The 24,803-nt window shown below is 36.6% G+C and overlaps 1 protein-coding gene across 1 annotated transcript; it reads right to left on the minus strand.

Moving 5' to 3' along the window:
* Window positions 1-7,465: 7,465 nt before the first annotated feature.
* On the minus strand, window positions 7,466-23,960 carry LOC128238974 (superoxide dismutase [Cu-Zn]-like). The gene is made up of 5 exons (XM_052955349.1): window positions 23,772-23,960; window positions 17,455-17,551; window positions 13,602-13,671; window positions 10,615-10,732; window positions 7,466-8,436 (listed from the first exon to the last, which is right to left on the minus strand). The coding sequence occupies exons 1-5, from the start codon at window positions 23,841-23,843 to the stop codon at window positions 8,326-8,328; spliced, it is 468 nt and encodes a 155-aa protein (XP_052811309.1). The 5' UTR covers window positions 23,844-23,960; the 3' UTR covers window positions 7,466-8,325.
* Window positions 23,961-24,803: the final 843 nt, after the last annotated feature.

The raw sequence follows: 24,803 nt of genomic DNA on the forward strand, positions 1-24,803 counted from the left end.
CTAGGCTTAATTATTAAGAATTTCAACTTTCACGGGAGTTTGAAGGTCCGTCTACTGCTACTCATCCGATAAACAATCCCTGTGTCAGATTTTGCACTGCTTAAAAAGATCAAATGGCAGTTTATAGGCTGTATACCGCCATGCCTGCAGATTTTTATAACCGTAAATCGTTTTTTTTCTACGGCTGCACAGGGTGTCCACCCACTCGGAGAGAATCATTTAGTAAGCGCTGGTATTTACAAGAAAATAATCACGCCTATAGCTCTTTATGGTTGTGATTTATGGTGCTGCGCATAACATGTATACTGTTGACACATTTCAGCACTTTATTGTTAAAAAATACAGGGTTTTCATATTTCGACAAGATCAGCTATGTGTGAAGCAATGGTTGGACTGCAAAAGCTTACCTGCGATGTGATTATTAGGAAACTTGTGTTATTACACAAGCTATTAAGCCTTGATTGTAAAAGTACATGTCGAAATATTTTTATACGCAGATACCTGTCATTCATATCTTGTACCAGTACCATTATGTACGATTTTATTCCATATATTTGTAACACGTGACACTGTAAATACGATCTTCATTCTGTTATTAACACTGTCTTAGTAGATCCGACAACATTGCCGAGTAAGTATGTATGGAAAAGAACTGTCAAGCAATTAGTATATACATGTACACTAGACAGAAATGTGGAGATACAGAATTATGACAGACTCTGACTTTGCTCGCTTCAGAATTTTACAACGAACTATCTCTCCGTCAATTGTGTACAGGACGTGTTGTCGTGATGCTCAGAGAAACATTATGCACGAGGTTGCAAAACTATGGTGTTGCAGCTGTCGACTTGACTCCTTTAACACTTTGTCAAAACTTTAATGTCCAACTAACGGACAAAATTGTTCACCTAGTCAGTGAATGTGCAGCAACAACTGAATTGCGGAGTAAATATGTGTGCGCTATTTCATGTTTCGGCATTGAGTTTGTATCAGAAGTACTTCAATTGGACGAATCCATATTTACTATGCAACTGATGGGTGCACCTTTAGCACCACTGTTTGACAATAATGACAATAAGGACTTTCTCCTGATATCGTTCTAATTTATAAGTGACTGTCTGTCATGTGTGTAAATTGTTACGAACATACTATACTGCTGTATGATGACTATGCACACTAATTGGGATTATGTATGGTCACACGTTATTTGTAAATTTTATTATAATTATTATTATTTATTTTTTTAAATTACAAATTGCTGACATGTTTCCTTGAAATGCTTAAGAAATTAGATATGTATATGTCTAGTCATCAATCAATCAATCAATCAATCAATCAATCAATCAATCAATCAATCAATCAAATCTTTATTTCCTCCTATACAGAAGATATGCAAATATATTTACAACGTGTAAGGTGCTCTAACATTGAGCAATATAAAACAAGTTAACACAATAAACAGGGAAAACGTATCTAACATAACTATATATAATATGTATACATTTAGTTACACATATGTACATTGGATGCTTTTGTTCTTAGGTGTTGTATTCTTTTTTTTTTTCATCTTATAACAGGTCCACATTGTTATTTGAGCTAGCGATTTAATTAGTGATTATAAACATAGCTGTGATGAGTATAATAACAGGTATGTATAAGAAAACGATGCGTGCATTGTATACAAGTATTGCTGTGTAATCACACTAACGAAACAGAACAAGAGGCTTTTACGGAACATGTTTCTATACTGTTCGGTTTAACTGTGTACGTAGATAAATTGAGGTAAAAGTGATTATGGTTATAATCGGTAGTTGATTAGCAACCAAGCTACGGTTATTATGATAAGCGCTATTAAATGTCGCTATAGCAAACTCTAGTCAAAGTATGCACGTATACACCGTAATGTATAATTGTATGAATATTGCAGAAGTAGAGCGTTGTTGTCTGTGCCTATAAAAGGTTCTAAAGGTGCTCCGAGAAGTCGCAGAGTCCATTGTATTTGTTCTAAGTTATTTAAGCTTTCATAGTCATGTCCATTCAAAATAGTATTCATTTGGGTAGTTGCCAATTGCCAATGTGTGGTAACACTCCTTAATATATGTACAAGCTCTTCCTGAAAGGTTAAGTTACACTTAGAACAACGTGTGTTTCGTAAAATCGAAGGTCTGCACCACAATTTTACTATAATCCTTGATGTGTGCCGAAAACTACCTTTTCTTGAAATAGTATACATAATAGCAGGTTGTAAACATGGATGAAGAATACGAAATTACATAAAATCGCAATCATTGGAAGTACGAATATCCCAGCATAACTTGCATTTAAGAATAACAGCATTGTTAACCATGCGTTTCCAAGTTTGTTTATCTGGGGTGGCTCTTTCTATGGAGAAGTAGCTATTTAGCACAAATTGCATGTTGTATTTGGTCAGCAGCTTACATATATCTGGTATAAATCCTCGTTTAATTGAGTTGTTATCAAGAATGTAAGAAATGTATTTTCTCACAAAAAATTGTTTACTTATACATTTGTTTGGAAGCATTAACAACTTGTGTAAGAACATCAGGCTTTTTTTTCGACGTAGGTATCTAACTTATTTAATCCTAGAATAGATTCCGGCATATCCGATCTGGTAGAGATAGGCAGTCCTGGTATCTTTTTGGCTACGAAGTGTTGGAGACTGTTGATGGTTAAAGTGTCAACGTTAGTCATTGAGTTCCAGAGTTCGGAGCCGTAGAGAGCAATGGGAATTACAAGTTTTGTAAAGACCTGTGGATACTAAGGGGTTCACGTCGAGAGGGTGGACACCCTGACCCACCATTGAAAAAAAAAGCATTTCTAGCTTTCTGTAAGCGTTCTGAAATGCGTGTACGTATTTTAAGGCTGCCCTCTTGGGAAATGCCAAGGTGCGTTATTGATGTAACCTGTTTTATTTCTTGGTCCCCATAGATGATGCATACTTGTGGGACTCGGCGGGCTTGAGTAAATACGACTACATTAGATTTATCGACATTGATATCAACGTGCCAACGTTTACAGTAACTATACACAATATCCACCATGCATACCTCCTTTTAGGAGGAAATAAAGATTTTGATTGATTGAGTATGTCGGTACTTCGATTCAGAGGTATTGTGTGCGAGTATCCTGTCATTGTAGAAAGAGACCTTTAACATAAACTTTATTAACATGTCCAATGCATGTTGTTGGAGACATTTGGTTTAGCGGACATACTCTGGTAGTAAATTAAATACCACTCGGTCATGTTTAAGTAGATTTTACTAACAAAAATGCCTAAATGCTTTATCTGTGGCAGTGCATTGTTTATGTTACAAACGTTCCAGATAATGTTTCGTATGCAATTGAATATTACTCCATACTTTTGTAATTATTTGGGTTTTCCATATAATTATTCCATGTGGCTGATGCTCCATGGTTTGGGTTTAATTGAGTATCAACATTAAAATCACGGAATTCATGAGCATGCATATGGTATCTATAGATGTTTATGTTAATTAGTTGAACAATTACCTGACTATACTCACAAAAAGTAACAGGCCGAAACCCTTTCAACGCTTTAAGCTCTATGATTAATATTATAGTTAGAAAATTGATGTTTTATGGCTAACAGCGTTACAGACGCTTTCAGAAAAAATGATTATTTCGGCAGTTGTCCAAACAATTGAGATCTGTGATATTGTGAGCTATCTTATATGATTGAATAGAAAGCATTGATGGGAAAATCAGCGGATTCTGAGACAAAAATGAGAAAAAGTTGTCAAATCGGTCAGTCTGAATACTACTATAATGCAAAAACAAGCGTAGGCTTAGTCGTGAGTTCCTTCCCCTAACGCTATCGTTCTGTATGGAATATTAGTAAGCAGGGAACCAGACAAGCGTGGGCTTAGTCGTGAGTTCCTTTCCCTTACGCTATCGTACTGTATGGAATATAAGTAAGCAGGGAGCCAGACAAGCGTGGGCTTAGTCGTGAGTTCCTTCCCCTTACGCTATCGTTCTGTATGGAATATTAGTAAGCAGGGAACCAGACAAGCGTGGGCTTAGTCGTGAGTTCCTTTCCCTTACGCTATCGTACTGTATGGAATATAAGTAAGCAGGGAGCCAGACAAGCGTGGGCTTAGTCGTGAGTTCCTTCCTCTTACGCTATCGTTCTGTATGGACTATTAGTAAGCAGGGAACCAGGGCGTTGGTAAAGACCTGTTGATGCTAAAAACAGATTTTTACAGTGGAGCGAAATACATATCGTGTGATAAAATTGATATTTCAACATGATGTTTGCTATAGTTTATGATATATTTGACATATAATTAAACATTTTTCTTACAAATCATACAGGGACGCAAATTAACGTACATTGAAAAACAACGGTAGTGCAATGTTAATACAGTCAAACCATTGGCTCGAACTCGCTTTGCTCAATCTCCTCGTTGGCTCGAACTAGATGTAAAGGACCGATATATAGTTCTGTTCTGCTTGGCTCGAATTTCCCGAGGCTCGAGGTATTTTCGCCGGTCCCTAGAAGTTCGAGCCAACGGGGTTCGACTGTAATTACATTATTATACAACTATAGGCCAACGGTGTTAATTGATATGTCATTCATGACTGCACCAAGGTCGCATACAAGACGAAACAAACACCACGCCGTTCCTTTCTTTTCCAGACTTCCATTCTTGGTGTCCATTTGGTGATCAAATTTCCTGACTCTTCGTTAAGAGAACAGCTATAACCGATGCTAGTGTAATAGTGGGCCTTGACGTCCTCATTGCTGTCAATGAAGTTTCAAGTCAAGCTAAAACTGCTGTTTTCGTACAATGAACAGTTTCAAGTCAAGCTGAAACCGCTGCTTTCGTACTACGAACAGTTTCAAGTCAAGCTGAAACTGCTGCTTTCGTACTATGAACAGTTTCAAGTCAAGCTGAAACTGCTGCTTTCGTACTATGAACAGTTTCAAGTCAAGCTGAAACTGCTGCTTTCGTACAATGAACAGTTTCAAGTCAAGCTGAAACTGCTGCTTTCGTACTACGAACAGTTTCAAGTCAAGCTGAGACTGCTCCTTAAATACCTTGGATGTATTTTGTGTTTCCAGATCTCTTTTTAGGAACATGTCGCTCCTGTTAACCATCTTTTTGAGAACATATCGATCCTTTTAAGACATGTCTCTGGCGTTTCAGGGGAGAAAATTAAGAATATTTGTGTTCGTCTCCACTATGGCCATGGATATTTAGTATGTAAATAACATAGTCAAGTGGCCAGAGGTTCTCTATCAATTAACTAGATTTGTCAAAGTTTTCGTCCTCTACTGCCAAGCAACAAAAGAAACACCGTTTGTTGGGAATTTGTCCCCCAAAAATGAAAATACTTGGCAATTGTAGGGTAGTAGTTCAAATTGGCTGTTTCAGAGCATATAGGATTGTTACCAGGATAAAGTGTTACGTAAACATGTACACAAATACACGCTTCACATGAATAGTGTTCTAGAAGAAAACCTTTAAGGTATTCGGCAACATTGGTCCCTAAAACTACCTGCTCCCATATGGAAATGTAACATTATAACAATATATGTAAACATGTCAACAAATAAAGATTGAGTTGCAACTTCACGTATTTCTTAATGAGGCTGAGCCTATTCGAGTGTTAATTAGTAACCTAATAATAGAAAAAACATAAAAAATAATTTGTTTAACGACAAATATCGCTTAGCCTAAAGTCAGCATACGCAAACGAAGGTAAAAAGTCGCCTAATAATTAATTTTATCACATGACATATATATATCCTGTTTCCAAATTAATGTAACCAACACGTATTTTTCTGTGTAAAACTAACGTCATTGTTTTTCAATTAATCAGGAAATGACGTCTTGAACATATTTAGTTTAAACGTAATATATAATACAATGATTGTGAAGAAAGTAATGATAACTTATCCTAAGTCACTCTCGTTGGCACGATGTTGCGCGAGAGTGTGGTCTTGTGTTGTTGGGGAAACCGGAGTACCCGAAGAAAACCCACTTGTCCGGTTTGGTAACCACTAACCAAACTCACTTGCAACCAGGCCGGGAATCGAGCCCGGGTCGCCTTGGTTTAAAGCGAGTGCGCATACCATTTCGCTAACCGGATAACCGTATATGCACATGCAACATACTCGTCCATGACATACGCAAGTGAGCTCGGGGGTTATGTCTTGGCAATTAATAAAGCTAAAGTTATAGGCACTGATGCGCATGTGTGTAGCGTCACTAATAACATATGTATATCGTTGCATGTGCATAAAAGGTTTCTTAAGGTATTTCCAAGGACAAATGTTTTTGCACTACGCCAACGACAAAAAAGCTACGACAGTTACTTGCCCCCCCCCCACCCCCCCTTAAAAATGGATATTCACGAATAAAATGTGTTACTAGTCAGCAGCGTCCAAAGTTGTAGAATTTAATACCCATTTTGACGACATTTACCGTTGACCTAAACAATTCAATAAAGGTCATACAAAGGTAAAGGTAAGCATTTCCGCTTGGATCGAATTACCGGAGGCTCGAGATATTTTCGCCAGTCTCTTGGACTTCGAGAAAACGGGGTTCACCCGTTCGTTTGAGAACCTTTGAATTAAGTATCTCGGACAATCTGACTAAAGTGCACGATCATTACCATATGATTTAAATCAGACAGGTGTTTTTGATACGTAGCTCGAAAACCGTCGTTATAGAAAAGGTCACCATGTCCTTTGACACCAAAAGCGATAAGATTCATATACCGACCAAGAAATATGTGAAGACTCAAAAGCATTTCATTCACAAGTTAGTGATCTACGTGATGCCATCTACTGACCATCACCAGTGTGCATACAAAGTTGGCGGACTCTACAGGAAGTAATTCACAAGCTATTAATCAGAAACTGTTATTTCCATTTAAGTTTACCATGACCTTGATCCCTAGTCTACTGAAACCAAAAACAATAAGGGTCATCTACTGACTATGACTTATGTGCACACAAGTTTTGAGGACTTTACAAAGTCTTTCACAAGTTATTGATGGAAACCGATTTTCTTATCGAGGCCAGCACATCATTAAACTTCAACCAACTGACCCACAAAATGAAATAAATAGGGGTCAACTACCGACCATGACCTATGTGCATATAAAGTCTGAAGACTTTACATCATGTCATTCACATGTTTCTGATCTGAAACATGATTTGTAAAGGTAACCGCAATCATGCCCTGCAATCATGCCCTTTGTCTGAATGTCCTCAACATTTTTAATAATGGCTGTAAACTACTAATTATGATTAATATGCAAACAAAGTTACTAAGTCCACTAAGTCATCAATATGCAATGGTCGGAAACAAAATGTGCGACACCGATGACGCCAGTCAAAATGTCTGAATTCACCAATGAAGGTTCTCAAGAATCTGAGAAATCAACCTTCCTGTGATAAGAAAATCAGCAATAATTCAGCTTATATATTTTATTTCACAAAAGTATCAATCTGACACAACAATTGTAACAATCTTAAATAAAGTCACAAGTTCTTTTTACAAGTTTTAGCACTTAAAGCCATAACAACAATCAGGATTTGTTTTTACATGATTTAGTTTTGTTTTCTATATTTTAACAACTTTACACATACATACTAAAACTGCATTGAAAGCATTGCTTGTATTGCATTGAAGCATTGCTAAGGTTGTAAACAATAAAGCAATCCTAAATTAAAAGTATATATGAATACCTGTAATTAATTATGGCAATATTGAGTCAGCAACAAACATACAATATAAAACAGTCATTATTTCACAGAAATCCTTTAAAAACCAATGATATCTGTGCTCTTTTTAAGTCCATCCCGAATAGTTTTCATCTTAATATTTGGCCATTCACTTACAAACTATAAATTAACTCAAATTATCATTCATACGAAATAAGAAACAAAGGTTGAGGAAAATAATTGATGAAACATTTAATTTCTACTTCAAAGTTTGTGTCATTAAGTCAAAAATGTCCATCCACATGGTGTATGTAAAATCTTATTAAACATAGGTGTTTATACTAATATATGAATAATAAAGGAATGTTTACACTGTGCAAATATAAACAAACTGCAGATTGCTAAATCTGTGAATTATCAAGGACAATTTTTTAAATTGAAATGTGCATATTAATTATAATATTCCCATTGTTGTTCTTTTTCTGAAATATATCTTACAACAACAAAATCAACCATCAAAACACCAGAAATAGAGAAAATAAGACCTGGAATAGAGAGATAACAACAAACATTCAATGCGACATTGTGGCAGGTTACTGCTATGGAGCCTATGATTTTGCGATGCCAATGACTCCGCATGCTTGGCGCCCACCAGCGTTGCCTGTTGTCTTGGAGAGTTCATGACCTCCTTTGCCAAGGTCATCAACATCAGCATGCACCTGGTCACAATGAGACTTATTATAGATATTCAATCCATCTACCATTGGCTTTAATCATGATAATATAAAAAAATATATGTAACTACAAATAGCTTCAATAGCTTTAACTTATGATAAAAACAAGCTCAGTGGAGCTAAAAACCTGAACATCAGTAAGATCTATCACAGTCATGTGACCAATGGTTAATTGGGCCTTGTAGATTCCAGCCATTATCAGAGCACAAGTGATGTTTGTTAAACATTTATGACCCCTGAGTGGTAGCCAAAATGTCATTCAACATTAAATGTTGATGAGATCATTTAAGGATTATTCCTACAAGTTTGGGGATAGTAGGGCCTAAAAAATAAAATTGTTTGGTTAGGGTTACATCCTTTTCAAAAATAGGTAGGGTAGGTAGGCTTTTAAAAAAAAAAAAAATTATTAGGCTTTATATAAGAATGTCATTTTCATCATTGGAGAACGGTGTTAAAGGTTTTAAACTCAATATCTAAAAACCAAAAAAATAAAAAATAAAAAATTTTTTTTTTTTTTTAAAGTTTTTTTTTTTTTTTTTTCAAACTGACTATAAAAACGGTAGGGTCGGCAGCTATTCCGTAGGTAGGGTCGGGTAACCCGAACCAAATGTATTTTTTTTTTAGGCCAAGGTATAGTTATTGACCAGTTCTAAATATCATTATAGGAGTTGATAGGTAACAGTTTAGAGAAAAACATATATATGTATATCCATACAACTGACAGCCGTGAAATGTACATTGTAAGTGGATAATATAAAGTTAAGAATATGAGCAATGCAAATTATACAGACATACATGTAGCTGCCTTAATGTCAAATGAAATGGTAACCAGTATGTTTTTAACAAGTTTGAGAACTGAAGGTCCAAGGGATCTTTATCTATTTATAATCAGACAAGTTTTGGGGTTAAATGTCATTGTGACCTTGCCCTCTTGACCTCAAAATCTATTGGGATCTCGAGCTGGTACTGACCAACATCCCTATGAAGTTTCAGCATTGTAAGCCCAAGCATATTCTAGTTATCAAGAATGTTTTTGTATTCACTGTTCAAGGTCACCATGACATTGACCTAATAACCTCAAGATCAGTAGATGTCATCTGCAGTCATGACCAATAATCTTACCAAGTTTAAATACCATAGGCTTAACCATACTCTAGTTATCTATCAAACAATTTCTTTGCATACAAGGTGACTATTGCGGTAACCTTTAACCTATTGACCTCATAATCTCAAAAGGGTCAGTCGCCGGTTATGAACAACCTCCCAGTGATGTTTGAGGATTGTAGGGCCAAATATTCTCCAGCTATTAATCGGGCAAGCTTTTTGTGTCTCAGGTAATTGCAACTGTGACCTTTGACATACTGTCCTCAAAATCAATAGGGGTCATCTGCTGTACATAACCAACCTTCCTACCTAGTTTGAGGACCGCTATCAATAAGTCAAGCTTTTTGTGTTCAAGGTCACAGTGATCCTGACATCAGGGGTCATACCCGGTATTTATATACCATCTCATTTCCTGACATGAGTCTTCCTAGTCACATTTAAATATTACATTTAAGTATGGTCTGTTTTTTAATTAAGTTGCTGGATATATTGTATTCCAGAAATTATTATGTTTTTAGTCATATGACCAATGAGATACTTAAACTAGGAAAGTGACCTAAGAGTCCTTATGAATACCTCATTGGAGCTCAAAATCAAGAGAGTCATGCTGGTTATGACCAACCTCATGACCAAGTTTAAAGACCTTATGCCCAAGCATACCATACAAAGCAGGACAAGAGTATTCTGACTATTTAGTTTGAATTACTGATGTCAAAATCAAAAGTGGTCTTCTGCTGGTCATAACCAACTTCCCTACCAGGTTTGAGTACCTTAGACCTAAGCATTCTCACGTTTTTGTAAATGGGCCAGGAACATCATTACATGTACCTTATAATGGTAAAAATAGTAATGGTGTTTGAATGTATCTGTATATAAAGTTGGAAGTCAATACCTCAATGACTTTAAAACTCCAGACAAATGCATATGGCCTTGCAGCAAAGGATAAAAATATCACTGCCAGCCTTTTATCTAAATTTATATGGGGAAATGCCTGCATCTCAATTTACATGGGGAAGCAAGTGCCTTCCACTATCTATATTAATATGTAGAAATGCATACCACAACTGTTCTGCCGATAATGGATTTGGGTCCGGTCAGGGATATTTGGCTGTCCTGAATATCCACCTTGGCCACATTATCGGCGCCTGCTTCAACATTGCCAAGGTCACCTGCATGTCTAAAATACAATAATAATACTCTAGTTTTACATCAATATCCATGCAACTTATTTGTTATAGTTTACCAGTAGCCATTACAACATTAGACTCAGTATTCAAATCATAAAATAGAATTCCTATAAAATTAATTGATCAGTCACAACGTCATAATTACCCTGATTCGTATAAGGCCAGCATCTTTACAAGAAAATTTACAGCCAAATATTTAACGTAAAAAGACAGACACCCCAGGCTAGCTACAGGGAAGGCTAAAGCCCAGACTAGCTACAGGGTAGGCTAAAGCCCAGACTAGCTACAGGGTAGGCTAAAGCCCAGACTAGCTACAGGGTAGGCTAAAGCCCAGACTAGCTACAGGGTAGGCTAAAGCCCAGACTAGCTACAGGGTAGGCTAAAGCCCAGACTAGCTACAGGGTAGGCTAAAGCCCAGGCTAGCTGCAGGGTAGGCTAAAGCCCAGGCTAGCTGCAGTGTAGACTACAGGTCAGGGCTTTTTCTGCCCATGAAAAAAAAAACCCGGACAAAGTGGGATCATTTGTGACATAAAATTTACAGATTTCAGGCCATTTTGTCAATTTGGGATAATACTTGCAAAAGTTGAGTCTTTTTAAGTTGTATAATACTTGGCAATACTGGGAATAAAATTATTCAAGAAAATCATTGTTATGGGCAATAGTTCACTGTGAAATTAGTGTATATAACTATAAATGTCACCCAAAACTGCTTTTAAATGCATTTGTTTTGAAAAAAAAATATTCCCACACTAAAAGCCTCGCCGAAGGGCAATTCCTGAAGGCAGGTTTTTCAATCTCTTTTTAGATTTCTTTCTTAAAAAAAATCGATATATTTGGCATTGGGAATGAATCAGATATTTTGACCTGTGGACAGAAAAAGGCCTGCAGGTTAGCCTAATGCCAAGGTTAGCTGCAGGGGAGACTAAAGCCCAGGCTAGCTGCAAGGTAGGCTACAGCACAGGTTAGCTGCAGGGAAGGCTAAAGCCAAGGTTAGCTGCAAGGTGGGGTAAAGCACAGGTGAGCTGCAGGGTGGGCTAAAGCCCAAGGTAGCTGCAGGGAAGGCTAAAGCCGAGGTTAGCTGCAGGGTATGCTAAAGCCCAGGTTTAGCTGCAGGGTAGGATAAAGCACAGGTTAGCTGCAGGGTGGGCTAAAGCCCAGGCCAGCTGTAAGGTAGGCTAGAACACAGGTTAGCTGCAGGGTATGCTAAAGCCCAGGTTTAGCTGCAGGGTAGGATAAAGCACAGGTTAGCTGCAGGGTAGGATAAAGCACAGGTTAGCTGCAGGGTAGGATAAAGCACAGGTTAGCTGCAGGGTAGGATAAAGCACAGGTTAGCTGCAGGGTAGGATAAAGCACAGGTTAGCTGCAGGGTAGGATAAAGCACAGGTTAGCTGCAGGGTAGGATAAAGCACAGGTTAGCTGCAGGGTAGGATAAAGCACAGGTGAGCTGCAGGGTAGGATAAAGCACAGGTTAGCTGCAGGGTAGGATAAAGCACAGGTTAGCTGCAGGGTAGGATAAAGCACAGGTTAGCTGCAGGGTAGGATAAAGCACAGGTTAGCTGCAGGGTAGGATAAAGCACAGGTTAGCTGCAGGGTAGGATAAAGCACAGGTTAGCTGCAGGGTAGGATAAAGCACAGGTGAGCTGCAGGGTAGGATAAAGCACAGGTTAGCTGCAGGGTAGGATAAAGCACAGGTTAGCTGCAGGGTAGGATAAAGCACAGGTTAGCTGCAGGGTAGGATAAAGCACAGGTGAGCTGCAGGGTAGGATAAAGCACAGGTTAGCTGCAGGGTAGGATAAAGCACAGGTGAACTGCAGGGTAGGCTAAAGCCCAGGCTAGCTGCAGGGTAGGCTAGAACACAGGTTAGCTGCAGGGAAGGCCAAATCCCAGGTAATCTGCAGGGTAGGCTAAAACCCAGGCCAGCTGCAGGCAAGGCTAAAACCCAGACTAGCTGCAGGGTAGGCTAAAACCCAGGCCAGCTGCAGGCAAGGCTTAAGCCCAACCTAGCTGCAGAGAAGGCTAAAACCCAGGCCAGCTGTAGGCAAGGCTAAAGCCCAGGTTAGCTGCAGAATATGCTAAAGCCCAGGTTGGCTGCAGGGAAGGCTAGAGCACAGGCTAGCTGCAAGGTAGGCTAAAGCACAGGCTAGCTGCAGAGGAGACTAAAGCCGTGGTTAGCTGCAGGGTAGGCTCAAGCCCAGGTCAGCTTTAGGGTAGGCTTAAGCCTTGTATAGCCTTAGGGTAGGCTAAAGCACAGGCTAGCCTTAGGGTAGGCTAAAGCACAGGCTAGCTGCAAGGAATGCTTAAATTAAGCCCAGGCTAGCTTTAATGTAGGCTTAAGCACAGGCTAGCTGCAGGGTAGGCCAAGACCAGGTTTCCTGCAGGGTAGGTTTAATCACAGGCTAGCTACAGGGAAGGCTAAAGCCCAGGCTAGCTGCAGGTTAGGCTAAAGCCAAGACTAGCTGCAGGGAAGGCTAAACCCCAGGCTAGCTGCAGGGAAGGCTAAAGCCTAGACAAGCAGCAGGGAAGGCTAAGGCCCTAAGGCTAGCTGCTGGGTAGGCTAAAGCACAGGCTAGCTGTAGGGTAGGCTAAATCACAGGTTAAATGCAGGGTAGGCTAAAACCGAGGCTAGCTGCATGGTAGGCTAAAGCCAAGACTAGCTGCAGGGTAGGCTAAAGCCCATGCTAGCTGCAGGGTAGGCTTAAGACCAGGCTAGCTGTTGGCTAAAAAATAGCTTTCCTGTTACCTTTATTATATAACTTCACATGCAAGGAGTCCTCATATTCACTTTGATTATTCCTTGTGCTTTATTACTTGGAAAATATCCTGTTATATTACTCTTAAAGTTTCATATGTATATATCACCTGATTGCGTCAGTTGGCCCACCATGATCCTTGTCATCAGGATTGAAGTGAGGTCCTGCACTAGTGCAGCCTGTTAAAAAATACAAAAATTATCTATTTTATACATGTAATGATGTATTAGTATCTTATCTGTATCACCTTATCGCCAGTGGTCAAAACTAGCACAAGCCCTACAAAGGTCAAATGCTTTTCGTGCAAGCTCAAAAAACTTCCAAACTAACACAAAGAAAACAATGTCAATTTATGAAAAATTCAGAGAGACACCTGACTCCATAAAGGGACACTATTTTATTAAAGTCTTGCTTTCAACTGCCCTTCTGGATTACCAACCTCTCCCCCGCACACACATTTTTTATGTCCAGTAATAGAGACCTTGACCAGTGGTCAACACAGGCACACTGTTGTACATGCAGATTACAGAGAGAGGAATCATGTGACTTCAAAGGAGTTCTTACATAGGTCACTAAGGAACACAACCAAGGATAGGAGCAGAAAAAAAGCATAGTCTTTAATAGGCTAAAGAATATTTCATATCTTTTCTTTGAAGTCATTTAGAAATTAACATCACTTATGCATGATCCATGGTGACACCCATGTGAGAATCCCTTTGATGTCACATGATTTCTCACCCTGAATATCTTTGTGAAGGTTTCTGACTTTCAAACCTAAATACTTATTTTGATATAAGTGTTACACTAAAAATCATGCTCTATATCCTTTAAGTCTGTCAAGGGCAATAAATTATGAACAATCCTCTAAAATCGCATGACTATGGGTGCTATCATATACTTACCAAGATAAACATGACTGCATGCTGTAAAGTCTATACATGTATTGCATATCTTCACAGAGCTAAGGCCCATGCACATACTGGGCATGGCACCATATATCACCAAACGTGTATAACTTGACATGCTGACATTTTGCCAGAAAAAGATAATTTTGAATAAACATACATATCATTCTGAACAAAATTAAGTGGAAAGTGGACTGTTATTGCATATATACACAATTACATTAAAGTAAGTATGAATTGGATTCTAGGGACTGCATATTGCATCAAGTTTTTTATCATATTTTCCTACATAAACATGACAACCTAAAGAGCAACTCAGCAACCAAGTTTTGGGAAAATATATACCTTAGGATGGGGAATGGAAATACCTTAGGATTGGGAATGGGACTGAATTTCCATAAAAAAACATATTGCGATATATATGTCTCATTATATGGGCTTCCTGTGGTTCAATATCTTCAGCAAGTTTACAGGTTTTTAGTATGTCCCAGCTCTAGTTCAAATGATTGTATGTTGACAGATTTTTTTTAGATTTTTGACATGGCAAATCCTTCACGTACAAATTGTTTAGTATCAAAAGTGGGTAGTTGTTCCGATCAGGATTCCGGGTTAAAGCATATAGTGTCTATAAAATATCATAAAAACAAGAATATTACCAGATAATGTTATTTTATATTAGTTCCGTACACAAAAAATAAATATCCAACTTATAATTATGAGTTTGACTTTTCTTCATTTCATTCTGTCAAAACATAACGATATATACATGAAGGGCACCTGCAAGACTTCAGGGCACAGTTTTAAAGCGCTCGGAACATTTCGACCATGGCCGAGTTGTTACGATTGTATAACGAGGTCTATATCTCGAAGCTTTGTCGGAGGAGGCCGAGCTATTACGATTGTATCGAGTTGTTCCCCTTCGCATAATTGTTGTCTATGTCAGTCAACTTTCGTTTTATTGGAAAGGTAAACAACTTGTTTTAATGCATTAAATGCTTGTTTAGTGCAAAATAGCATTTCACTAACATGGTAAAATATGAATATAACTCTTTATGATCAATTTCAGCCATAAAATACTTCACTTAATACAATTTCAATATTTTTAAAACACACCCGTTTTTTGCACATTCCCGTTTAGACGTTAGGGATTGGAAGAATCCCGTATAACACGTCTATTATTTTAGACTAGTCCCAGCCCTAACTGTCAACCTGTTTTAAGACTATCCTATCAAAGGGCGACTTGAACCAATTTCAATTCGGAAGTGACTACTCAGTGCAACATGCCTTATTTATAAACAAGAGCTGCCACAGAGACAGCGCGCTTGACTATTCCGTCGCTTTTTAGTGTAAGGATTGAAAAGTTTTGGCAAAACATGCATGGATCACTGTTAGAATAGATTTCAATGCAATACATTATGTGCTGAGATATTAGCATAAATGTATTTATATGGAACATTTTAAACAGATTTTTTTAGTCTAATTATAAAGGGCCATTATTGGCAAAATACAGTAATCTAACTTGGTTATTCAATTACATTGGGTGGTTGAATACCATTGTATAAAGTCTCAATGCAATACATCAAGTAATTGCTGAGATATTATCCTATGTGTGCTAACATGCAAGACCTTAACCAGAATTTAGTCGCATAATAAAGAGGCAAAAATTATATAATATGAAAGATAGAGTTATCTTACTTGATAAAAAGGGAGCATGTGTGTAAAGTTTCAATGCAATACATGATGTATTCGCTGAGGTATTGACTTAAAAGTGGTAACAAGCAAAACCTTAACCCGAATTTCTATGTCTAAAAAAGGGGCCATTTTTTTTAATATAATGCAAACTAGAGTTATCTAACTTGGTTAATTAAGTAGGTTGGATGGTTGAGTACCATTGTATAAAGTCTTAATGCATACCTCAAGTAGTTGTTGAGATATTAACCTTTGTGTGCTTGCACGCAAAACCTTAACCAGAATATCTTAGTTGAATAGTAAAGAGCAATTATTTACATTAAATGCAAACTAGAGTTATCTTACTTGGTTAATTAAGTAGGTTGGATGGTTGAGTACCATTGTATCAAGTTTCAATGCAATACCTCAAGAAGTTGCTGAGATATTAACCTAAGAGTGCTTGCACGCAAAACCTTAACCAGACTTTCTAAGTCGAATAATAAAGGCCTATTTTTTGCATTAAATGCAAACAAGAGTTATCTTACTTGTTTAATTAAGTAGGTTGGATGGTTGAGTGCCACTGTATAAAGTCTCAGTGCAATACCTCAAGTAGTTGCTGAGATATAAACCTATGTGTGCTTGCACGCAAAACCTTAACCAGGATTTCTAAGTTGAATAATAAAGGGCAATTATTTGCATTTAATGCAAACAAGAGTTATCTTACTTGGTTAATTAAGTAGGTTGGACGGTTGAGTACCACTGTATAAAGTCTCAATGCAATACCTCAAGTAGTTGCTGAGATATTAACCTATGTGTGCTTTCATGCAAAACCTTAACCAAGGTGTGACGCCAACGCCGACGGTGACGCCGACGCTTGGGTGAGTAGTATAGCTCTCCATATTCTTCGAATAGTCAAGCTAAAAATGAGGCCATCATATTCTTTGAAAGGTGTTGTGTCAATTTTAGCATGTATACTCTAGTATTCCATTTCAGCCCTCTTTTAAGCTGATAGTTTATCTTGAGTTAGACCTAAAATTTCATAGAATTACTTGAAATGAGAGAGTAGTTAGACAGAAACCAAATCACCAAATCTTGTTTCAAAAAATGGCAGCCTCCAAGGAAAAACGCAGTGAGTGTCTTTGAAATTTACTTTCTTATAAGAAACATAACTTGTTTCAAGCTAGCTGGCTGTATATATGTTTGGTGTTTCTGGCTGTTACAGTGTATATACATGCATGGTGTTGGAGAGCGTGAAACGCTAGAGATTGGAGTACTTGTTTCAGTTTGCAAACTTGATGTTCTTATTATAAAACAGATGGGGATTTTATTTAGTAGTGTTTAAGCTTAATAAAACATTTACTACATATTCTTAAATATCAGCAAGCTTACCACTTGTGTTGTCTCCAAATTGATGAATATGGAAGCCATGTTTGCCTGGAGCCAGTCCTCGCAGTTCCCCAGTCACAGTTACTGGCTTGCCCTCACCCTGTAATACATTTATTTTTTCATATATAATGTCGGATCAGTCTTTTGGAAAGTTCAACTACTGTTACAGAACAAAAGAGCCTTAAACGTTATTTTTGAATGCTGAAGTAACTCTGACTGATTCCATCAATTATATTTTGTTTTTAGAATAAAACATTTTGAGTTGAATACACCCTGACAATTAATACATGCAATATTACATAATATTTCAGGTCTTTTGAAAGGGAAAAGAAACAAATTCCAGACATCGTGAAAACCTTCGGTCCGACGGTCCTGACAAAATTGTGATGGGGTTGGTCCGTCTGACCAACAGTTTTAACGGCCAGATGCAAAAAATAATGAAGATTTAATCTTTATCAATTATCAAACACCACTTAAAAGTAAGAATAATTTATTTTGTTTTATCAGCACGTTTTTATCAATGATATTGTCAAATAACCATTTTTTTGCGAATCCGATGTCTTTTTCCGGTATTGTAGATGTCGGAATGCGTACCACACTAAGTCAAACAACATGCAGCATTTGCCTCCCTAAATGCAATACATTACCAAATAATGTTTACGCTGTGTATATATCGCGCAATGTTTTGAAACGCTAAAATGATAAACTTTTGTCATGAACATTGGAATGTTTTAAATGATAGTTCCAAACAATAATCTTATCCTTTGGAACATGTTATTCGATTACAAAACAGGTACCAGTACTGTCCGAAAAATACAAATTGCCAACAAATTGACCAATCAGAATTTTAATTAAGATTAAGTGCGAGTGTCAAAAAATGGTTACCTTAAAATTGGTTTAATAATATTTTGTCAAATAAAGCTCTGTGAACTGTATTTGTGTTCAAGTTTAACTGGTTTATATCTTAATATGTTTTTATTTCTTGTCAATGTAAAATTAGCAACAAAGGCGTATACCCATAAATTGCAGTTCACTAAAACTGACTCCCTTATAGTAATCGTATACCCATAAATTGCAGTTCACCAAAACTGACTCCCTTAAATAGTAATTGTATACCCATAAATTGCAGTTCACCAAAACTGACTCCCATATAGTAATTGTATACCCATAAATTGCAGTTCACCAAAACTGACTCCCATATAGTAATTGTATACCCATAAATTGCAGTTCACTAAAACTGACTCCCTTATAGTAATCGTATACCCATAAATTGCAGTTCACCAAAACTGACTCCCTTAAATAGTAATTGTATACCCATAAATTGCAGTTCACCAAAACTGACTCCCATATAGTAATTGTATACCCATAAATTGCAGTTCACCAAAACTGACTCCCATATAGTAATTGTATACCCATAAATTGCAGTTCACCAAAACTGACTCCCTTATAGTAATTGTATATCCATAAATTGCAGTTAACCAAAACTGACTCCCTTATTGTAATTGTATACCCATAAATTGCAGTTCACCAAAACTGACTCCCTTATAGTAATTGTATACCCATAAATTGCAGTTCACCAAAACTGACTCCCTTATTGTAATCGTATACCCATAAATTGCAGTTCACCAAAACTGACTCCCTTATAGTAATTGTATACCCATAAATTGCAGTTCACCAAAACTGACTCCCTTATAGTAATTGTATACCCATAAATTGCAGTTCACCAAAACTGACTCCCTTATAGTAATTGTATACCCATAAATTGCAGTTCACCAAAACTGACTCCCTTATAGTAATTGTATACCCATAAATTGCACTTAACCAAAACTGACTCCCATATAGTAATTGTATACCCATAAATTGCAGTTAACCAAAACTGACTCCCTTATAGTAATTGTATACCCATAAATTGCAGTTCACCAAAACTGACTCCCATATAGTAATTGTATACCCATAAATTGCAGTTCACCAAAACTGACTCCCTTATAGTAATTGTATACCCATAAATTGCAGTTCACCAAAACTGACTCCCTTATAGTAATTGTATACCCATAAATTGCAGTTAACCAAAACTGACTCCCTTATAGTAATTGTATACCCATAAATTGCAGTTCACCAAAACTGACTCCCTTATAGTAATTGTATACCCATAAATTGCAGTTCACCAAAACTGACTCCCATATAGTAATTGTATACCCATAAATTGCAGTTCACCAAAACTGACTCCCATATAGTAATTGTATACCCATAAATTGCAGTTCACCAAAACTGACTCCCTTATAGTAATTGTATACCCATAAATTGCACTTAACCAAAACTGACTCCCTTATAGTAATTGTATACCCATAAATTGCAGTTAACCAAAACTGACTCCCTTAAATAGTAATTGTATACCCATAAATTGCAGTTAACCAAAACTGACTCCCTTATAGTAATTGTATACCCATAAATTGCAGTTCACCAAAACTGACTCCCTTATAGTAATTGTATACCCATAAATTGCAGTTCACCAAAACTGACTCCCTTATAGTAATTGTATACCCATAAATTGCAGTTAACCAAAACTGACTCCCTTATAGTAATTGTATACCCATAAATTGCAGTTCACCAAAACTGACTCCCATATAGTAATTGTATACCCATAAATTGCAGTTCACCAAAACTGACTCCCATATAGTAATTGTATACCCATAAATTGCAGTTCACCAAAACTGACTCCCATATAGTAATTGTATACCCATAAATTGCAGTTCACCAAAACTGACTCCCATATAGTAATTGTATACCCATAAATTGCAGTTAACCAAAACTGACTCCTATATAGTAATTGTATACCCATAAATTGCAGTTTACCAAAACTGACTCCCTTATAGTAATTGTATACCCATAAATTGCAGTTTACCAAAACTGACTCCCATATAGTAATTGTATACCCATAAATTGCAGTTAACCAAAACTGACTCCTATATAGTAATTGTATACCCATAAATTGCAGTTAACCAAAACTGACTCCCATATAGTAATTGTATACCCATAAATTGCAGTTAACCAAAACTGACTCCCATATAGTAATTGTATACCCATAAATTGCAGTTAACCAAAACTGACTCCCATATAGTAATTGTATACCCATAAATTGCAGTTAACCAAAACTGACTCCTATATAGTAATTGTACACCCATAAATTGCAGTTAACCAAAACTGACTCCTATATAGTAATTGTATACCCATAAATTGCAGTTAACCAAAACTGACTCCTATATAGTAATTGTATACCCATAAATTGCAGTTCACCAAAACTGACTCCCATATAGTAATTGTATACCCATAAATTGCAGTTCACCAAAACTGACTCCCTTATAGTAATTGTATACCCATAAATTACAGTTAACCAAAACTGACTCCCTTATAGTAATTGTATACCCATAAATTGCACTTAACCAAAACTGACTCCCATATAGTAATTGTATACCCATAAATTGCACTTAACCAAAACTGACTCCCATATAGTAATTGTATACCCATAAATTGCAGTTCACCAAAACTGACTCCCTTATAGTAATTGTATATCCATAAATTGCAGTTAACCAAAACTGACTCCCTTATAGTAATTGTATACCCATAAATTGCAGTTCACCAAAACTGACTCCCATATAGTAATTGTATACCCATAAATTGCAGTTAACCAAAACTGACTCCCATATAGGCAGCTGATTCAGCTGTTCATTCTAAGGTGTTTTCAATGCCTAGCCTACAGTTAAGATGCCAAAACTTGATCCCATATAGTAATTGTATACCCATAAATTGCAGTTCACCAAAACTGACTCCCTTATAGTAATTGTATACCCATAAATTGCAGTTCACCAAAACTGACTCCCTTATAGTAATTGTATACCCATAAATTGCAGTTAACCAAAACTGACTCCCATATAGGCAGCTGATTCAGCTGTTCATTCTAAGGTGTTTTCAATGCCTAGCCTACAGTTAAGATGCCAAAACTTGATCCCATATAGTAATTGTATACCCATAAATTGCATTTAACAAACACTGAATCCTTTTAATCGACTGTCTTATGTTATATGATTATATATTCGTTTGAGTTACCAAAACAGGATCCCATATAGTAAGGATTTTCTTTTTTACCAAAACTGACTCCCATATAGTCCAAATAATTGTACGTTGACGGCTTTTTTTTTAGATTTTTGATATGGCAAATCCTTCACGTACAAATTGTTTAGTATCAAAAGTGGGTAGTTGTTCCGATCAGGATTCAGGGTTAAAGCATATAGCGTCTATAAAATATCATAAAAACAAGAAATATTACCAGATAACAGGGCTCTCGCGAGGGGGCGACTTGGGCGAAGTGGTCGCCTAAAATTCCCAGACTTCGCTCATTTGTATCATCAAAGCGACATTGATTTCGCCGAAAAAATTAGCACATTGTAAATCTGTCAATCAGCGAGTATTTGGCCACTGTCCCATTAGTCAAAACACCGCAATTAGCCATTCATAAAATTAGGTAATCTCATAATCCGATAATTGTGCCGTGTCATCCAATTACCAAAACATCGCCAGTAGGCGGAGCTATTGATGGTCAACCAATCAGAATGTACATTGAGAAGTCCCTGATCAAATGATATAAGTTCGTTTTAATCAGATTGAAAAGGCGACATAATTATGAAAAATCTTGTCAAGCATTAAAGAAGTTAAAAAGTAATTGATATATGTATTGAACAAACAATGCAAGACATTTTAAACATTGTTGCTTTTGAAGCAGACGGTCATAGCCATCTCGGGCCATCGGCAAGGTGGCGCTAAGAAAATCAATAACATGACGTATCGACGAATATTTGATTGGTTTTAGTGACATGTTAAAATGAAATGATAAAAAATGATTTGTAAACACAAAAATATCTTCTTTTTATTTATGTTAGTGTTTACTTACAGTATTTTTCTCCTGTTTATGACTTTAAAAAATCGGCGAGATCGCCATTTTGTCAGAACAATTTTCCGAGTTAATTTCTCAACCTCCCATTATGTATTGGTGAAATTTTCATCAAGAACAGTGATTTAAATGTCATTTTATTCTTAAATGTCAGCATATTGAATATAATTTAGCCAGAGACAAATATATAACAGCATAGCTGAATGTGACATTCGTACCCATCCCGAACGTACCAAAATAAGATTCGTCCCCCTACTATATTGACATTTCATTTTTAAGGTCATTTTGATTGTTTCAAATCCTTAGCTGTCTTGGATTTTGATTCATTTTAGATGCTATTTGGAGATAAACTATGTGACAGTGACAAATACACTTTTGCTGAGCCAAAAATTATACATTATTTGTGAACATTTTAGATAGTTATAGCAATTAATTTGAATGTGAATATAAACTTAGGTGTGTGTTATGGCATAGTTTTTGTATCAAGTGTTACGAAAAGTATCACTTCCCCCTAAAGTCTCCCCACTTCTCCCTAAATTGACTGAAGGGAGAAGTCACTTCTCCCAAAAATTTCAGCCTAGTGAGAGCCCTGGATAATGTTATTTTATATTAGTTCCGTACACAAAAAAAATAAATATCCAACTTATAATTATGAGTTTGACGGCTTTTCTTCATTTCATTCTGTCAAAACATAACTAAATATATACATGAAGGGCACCTGCAAGGCTTTAGGGCACAGTTTTAAAGCGCTCGGAACATTTCGGCCATGGCCGAGTTGTTACGATTGTATAACGAGGTCTATCTCGAAGCTTTGTCGGAGGAGGCCGAGCTATTACGATTGTATCGAGTTGTTCCCCTTCGCATAATTGTTGTCTGTGTCAGTCAACTTTTGTTTTATTGGAAAGGTAAACAACTTGTTTTAATGCATTATATGCTTGTTTAGTGCAAAATTACATTTCACTTACCTGGTAAAATATGAATATAACTCTTTATGATCAATTTCAACCATAAAATACTTCACTTAAAACAATTTCAATATTTTTAAAAAAAACCCGTTTTTTGCACATTCCCGTTTAGACGTTAGGGATTGGAAGAATCCCGTATAACACGTCTATTATTTTAGACTAACTCCCATTTAGTCAACACTTCGTTTCAATATAGTAATCATATTAGTAATCACGGCCAAGATATATCAAAACTGCTTCCCATATAGTTATCTTATACCCATAGACAGCTTTGAACCATTATGTAGCAAATAAGTCATTTTACGACATTATCCATTTTTGAATCCCGTCTATCATTGAATAATGAGAAAACGTCTCCCATAACCTCCACCACCAATCCCAATTAGGCCAATGTCAAGAACAAATATTACCTCTTGCGAAAAAATAACAGTTCCGGTCACATCGCTGTCGCCTTTAAGTACACAAACTGCCTTGATAGACATATTTAATAATTGTTTAGTAATGACAGTATATAAATTACGATATTTTGCTATTACAAAACCCGGTGTTCGTTGAGAAGGTACGAATATTTTGCACACGGTACACAGCAATGTGGAGCAGTCAACAATTATTGACGCATGTGTCTCAAGCGGTAGCACTCGTTACATGTAACGGGTAATTCTATATTTTAAGTGATTTTCTCAAATTTTATTTACAAATTTAAAGAAATAAAATTCCACACTAAAAGAAAGAAAGTTTGCTTCCATTAACTATTCTGAATATTGAAGTATTTGTTGCAGAGCACACTTTTGACCATTAGTGCTAAAATGGAGGTGGAAAATATATGACGACCGGACAAAATGTCATTACCGCAACATATTTCAAAGTACGAAATATTCCCAGATTTTGAAATAAAATGTCCATTTTTTCTTATTGTTATGAAGCTAATGAGCGTGATTTGTTGTACCCAATGACGAATATGTCCAATAGTGACATAAACATGCTTTGATAATTAACTCAGTTGCGATTATTCATAAACAAACAAATTTGATGTATGAAAGTAGTCGATATTAATGATTTGCTGAACATATGTCATTTGATCGTTCAGTTATAATCGTCTTTTCATATGAATAACGTGTTTGCTAATATAATAAGTTTAAAACAGTTTTCATTTTGAAGGTAAATAATAAAAAACACACTGTTTCGGTAATGACTCAATGTTGCGGTAATGACGTCACTAGTTGCGGTAATGACAAACTAGATTTGTATACAACTCATTTTATTAGAATGACGTATTCTTTGATAATAATGCATTATAAGGACGTCCATATTCATGTTATAAGTTTATACATTTCTTATCTATATAAACAATCCCATAAAGGTTGGTTTTGATACCAATCAACACGCACACACATAACTCGTAAATGGTACATCTAACAATATTTCATTAACAAGAGCGCCGC

This window comes from Mya arenaria, chromosome 6 (genome assembly GCF_026914265.1).
Source record: "Mya arenaria isolate MELC-2E11 chromosome 6, ASM2691426v1".
Taxonomy (NCBI): Eukaryota; Metazoa; Mollusca; class Bivalvia; order Myida; family Myidae; genus Mya; species Mya arenaria.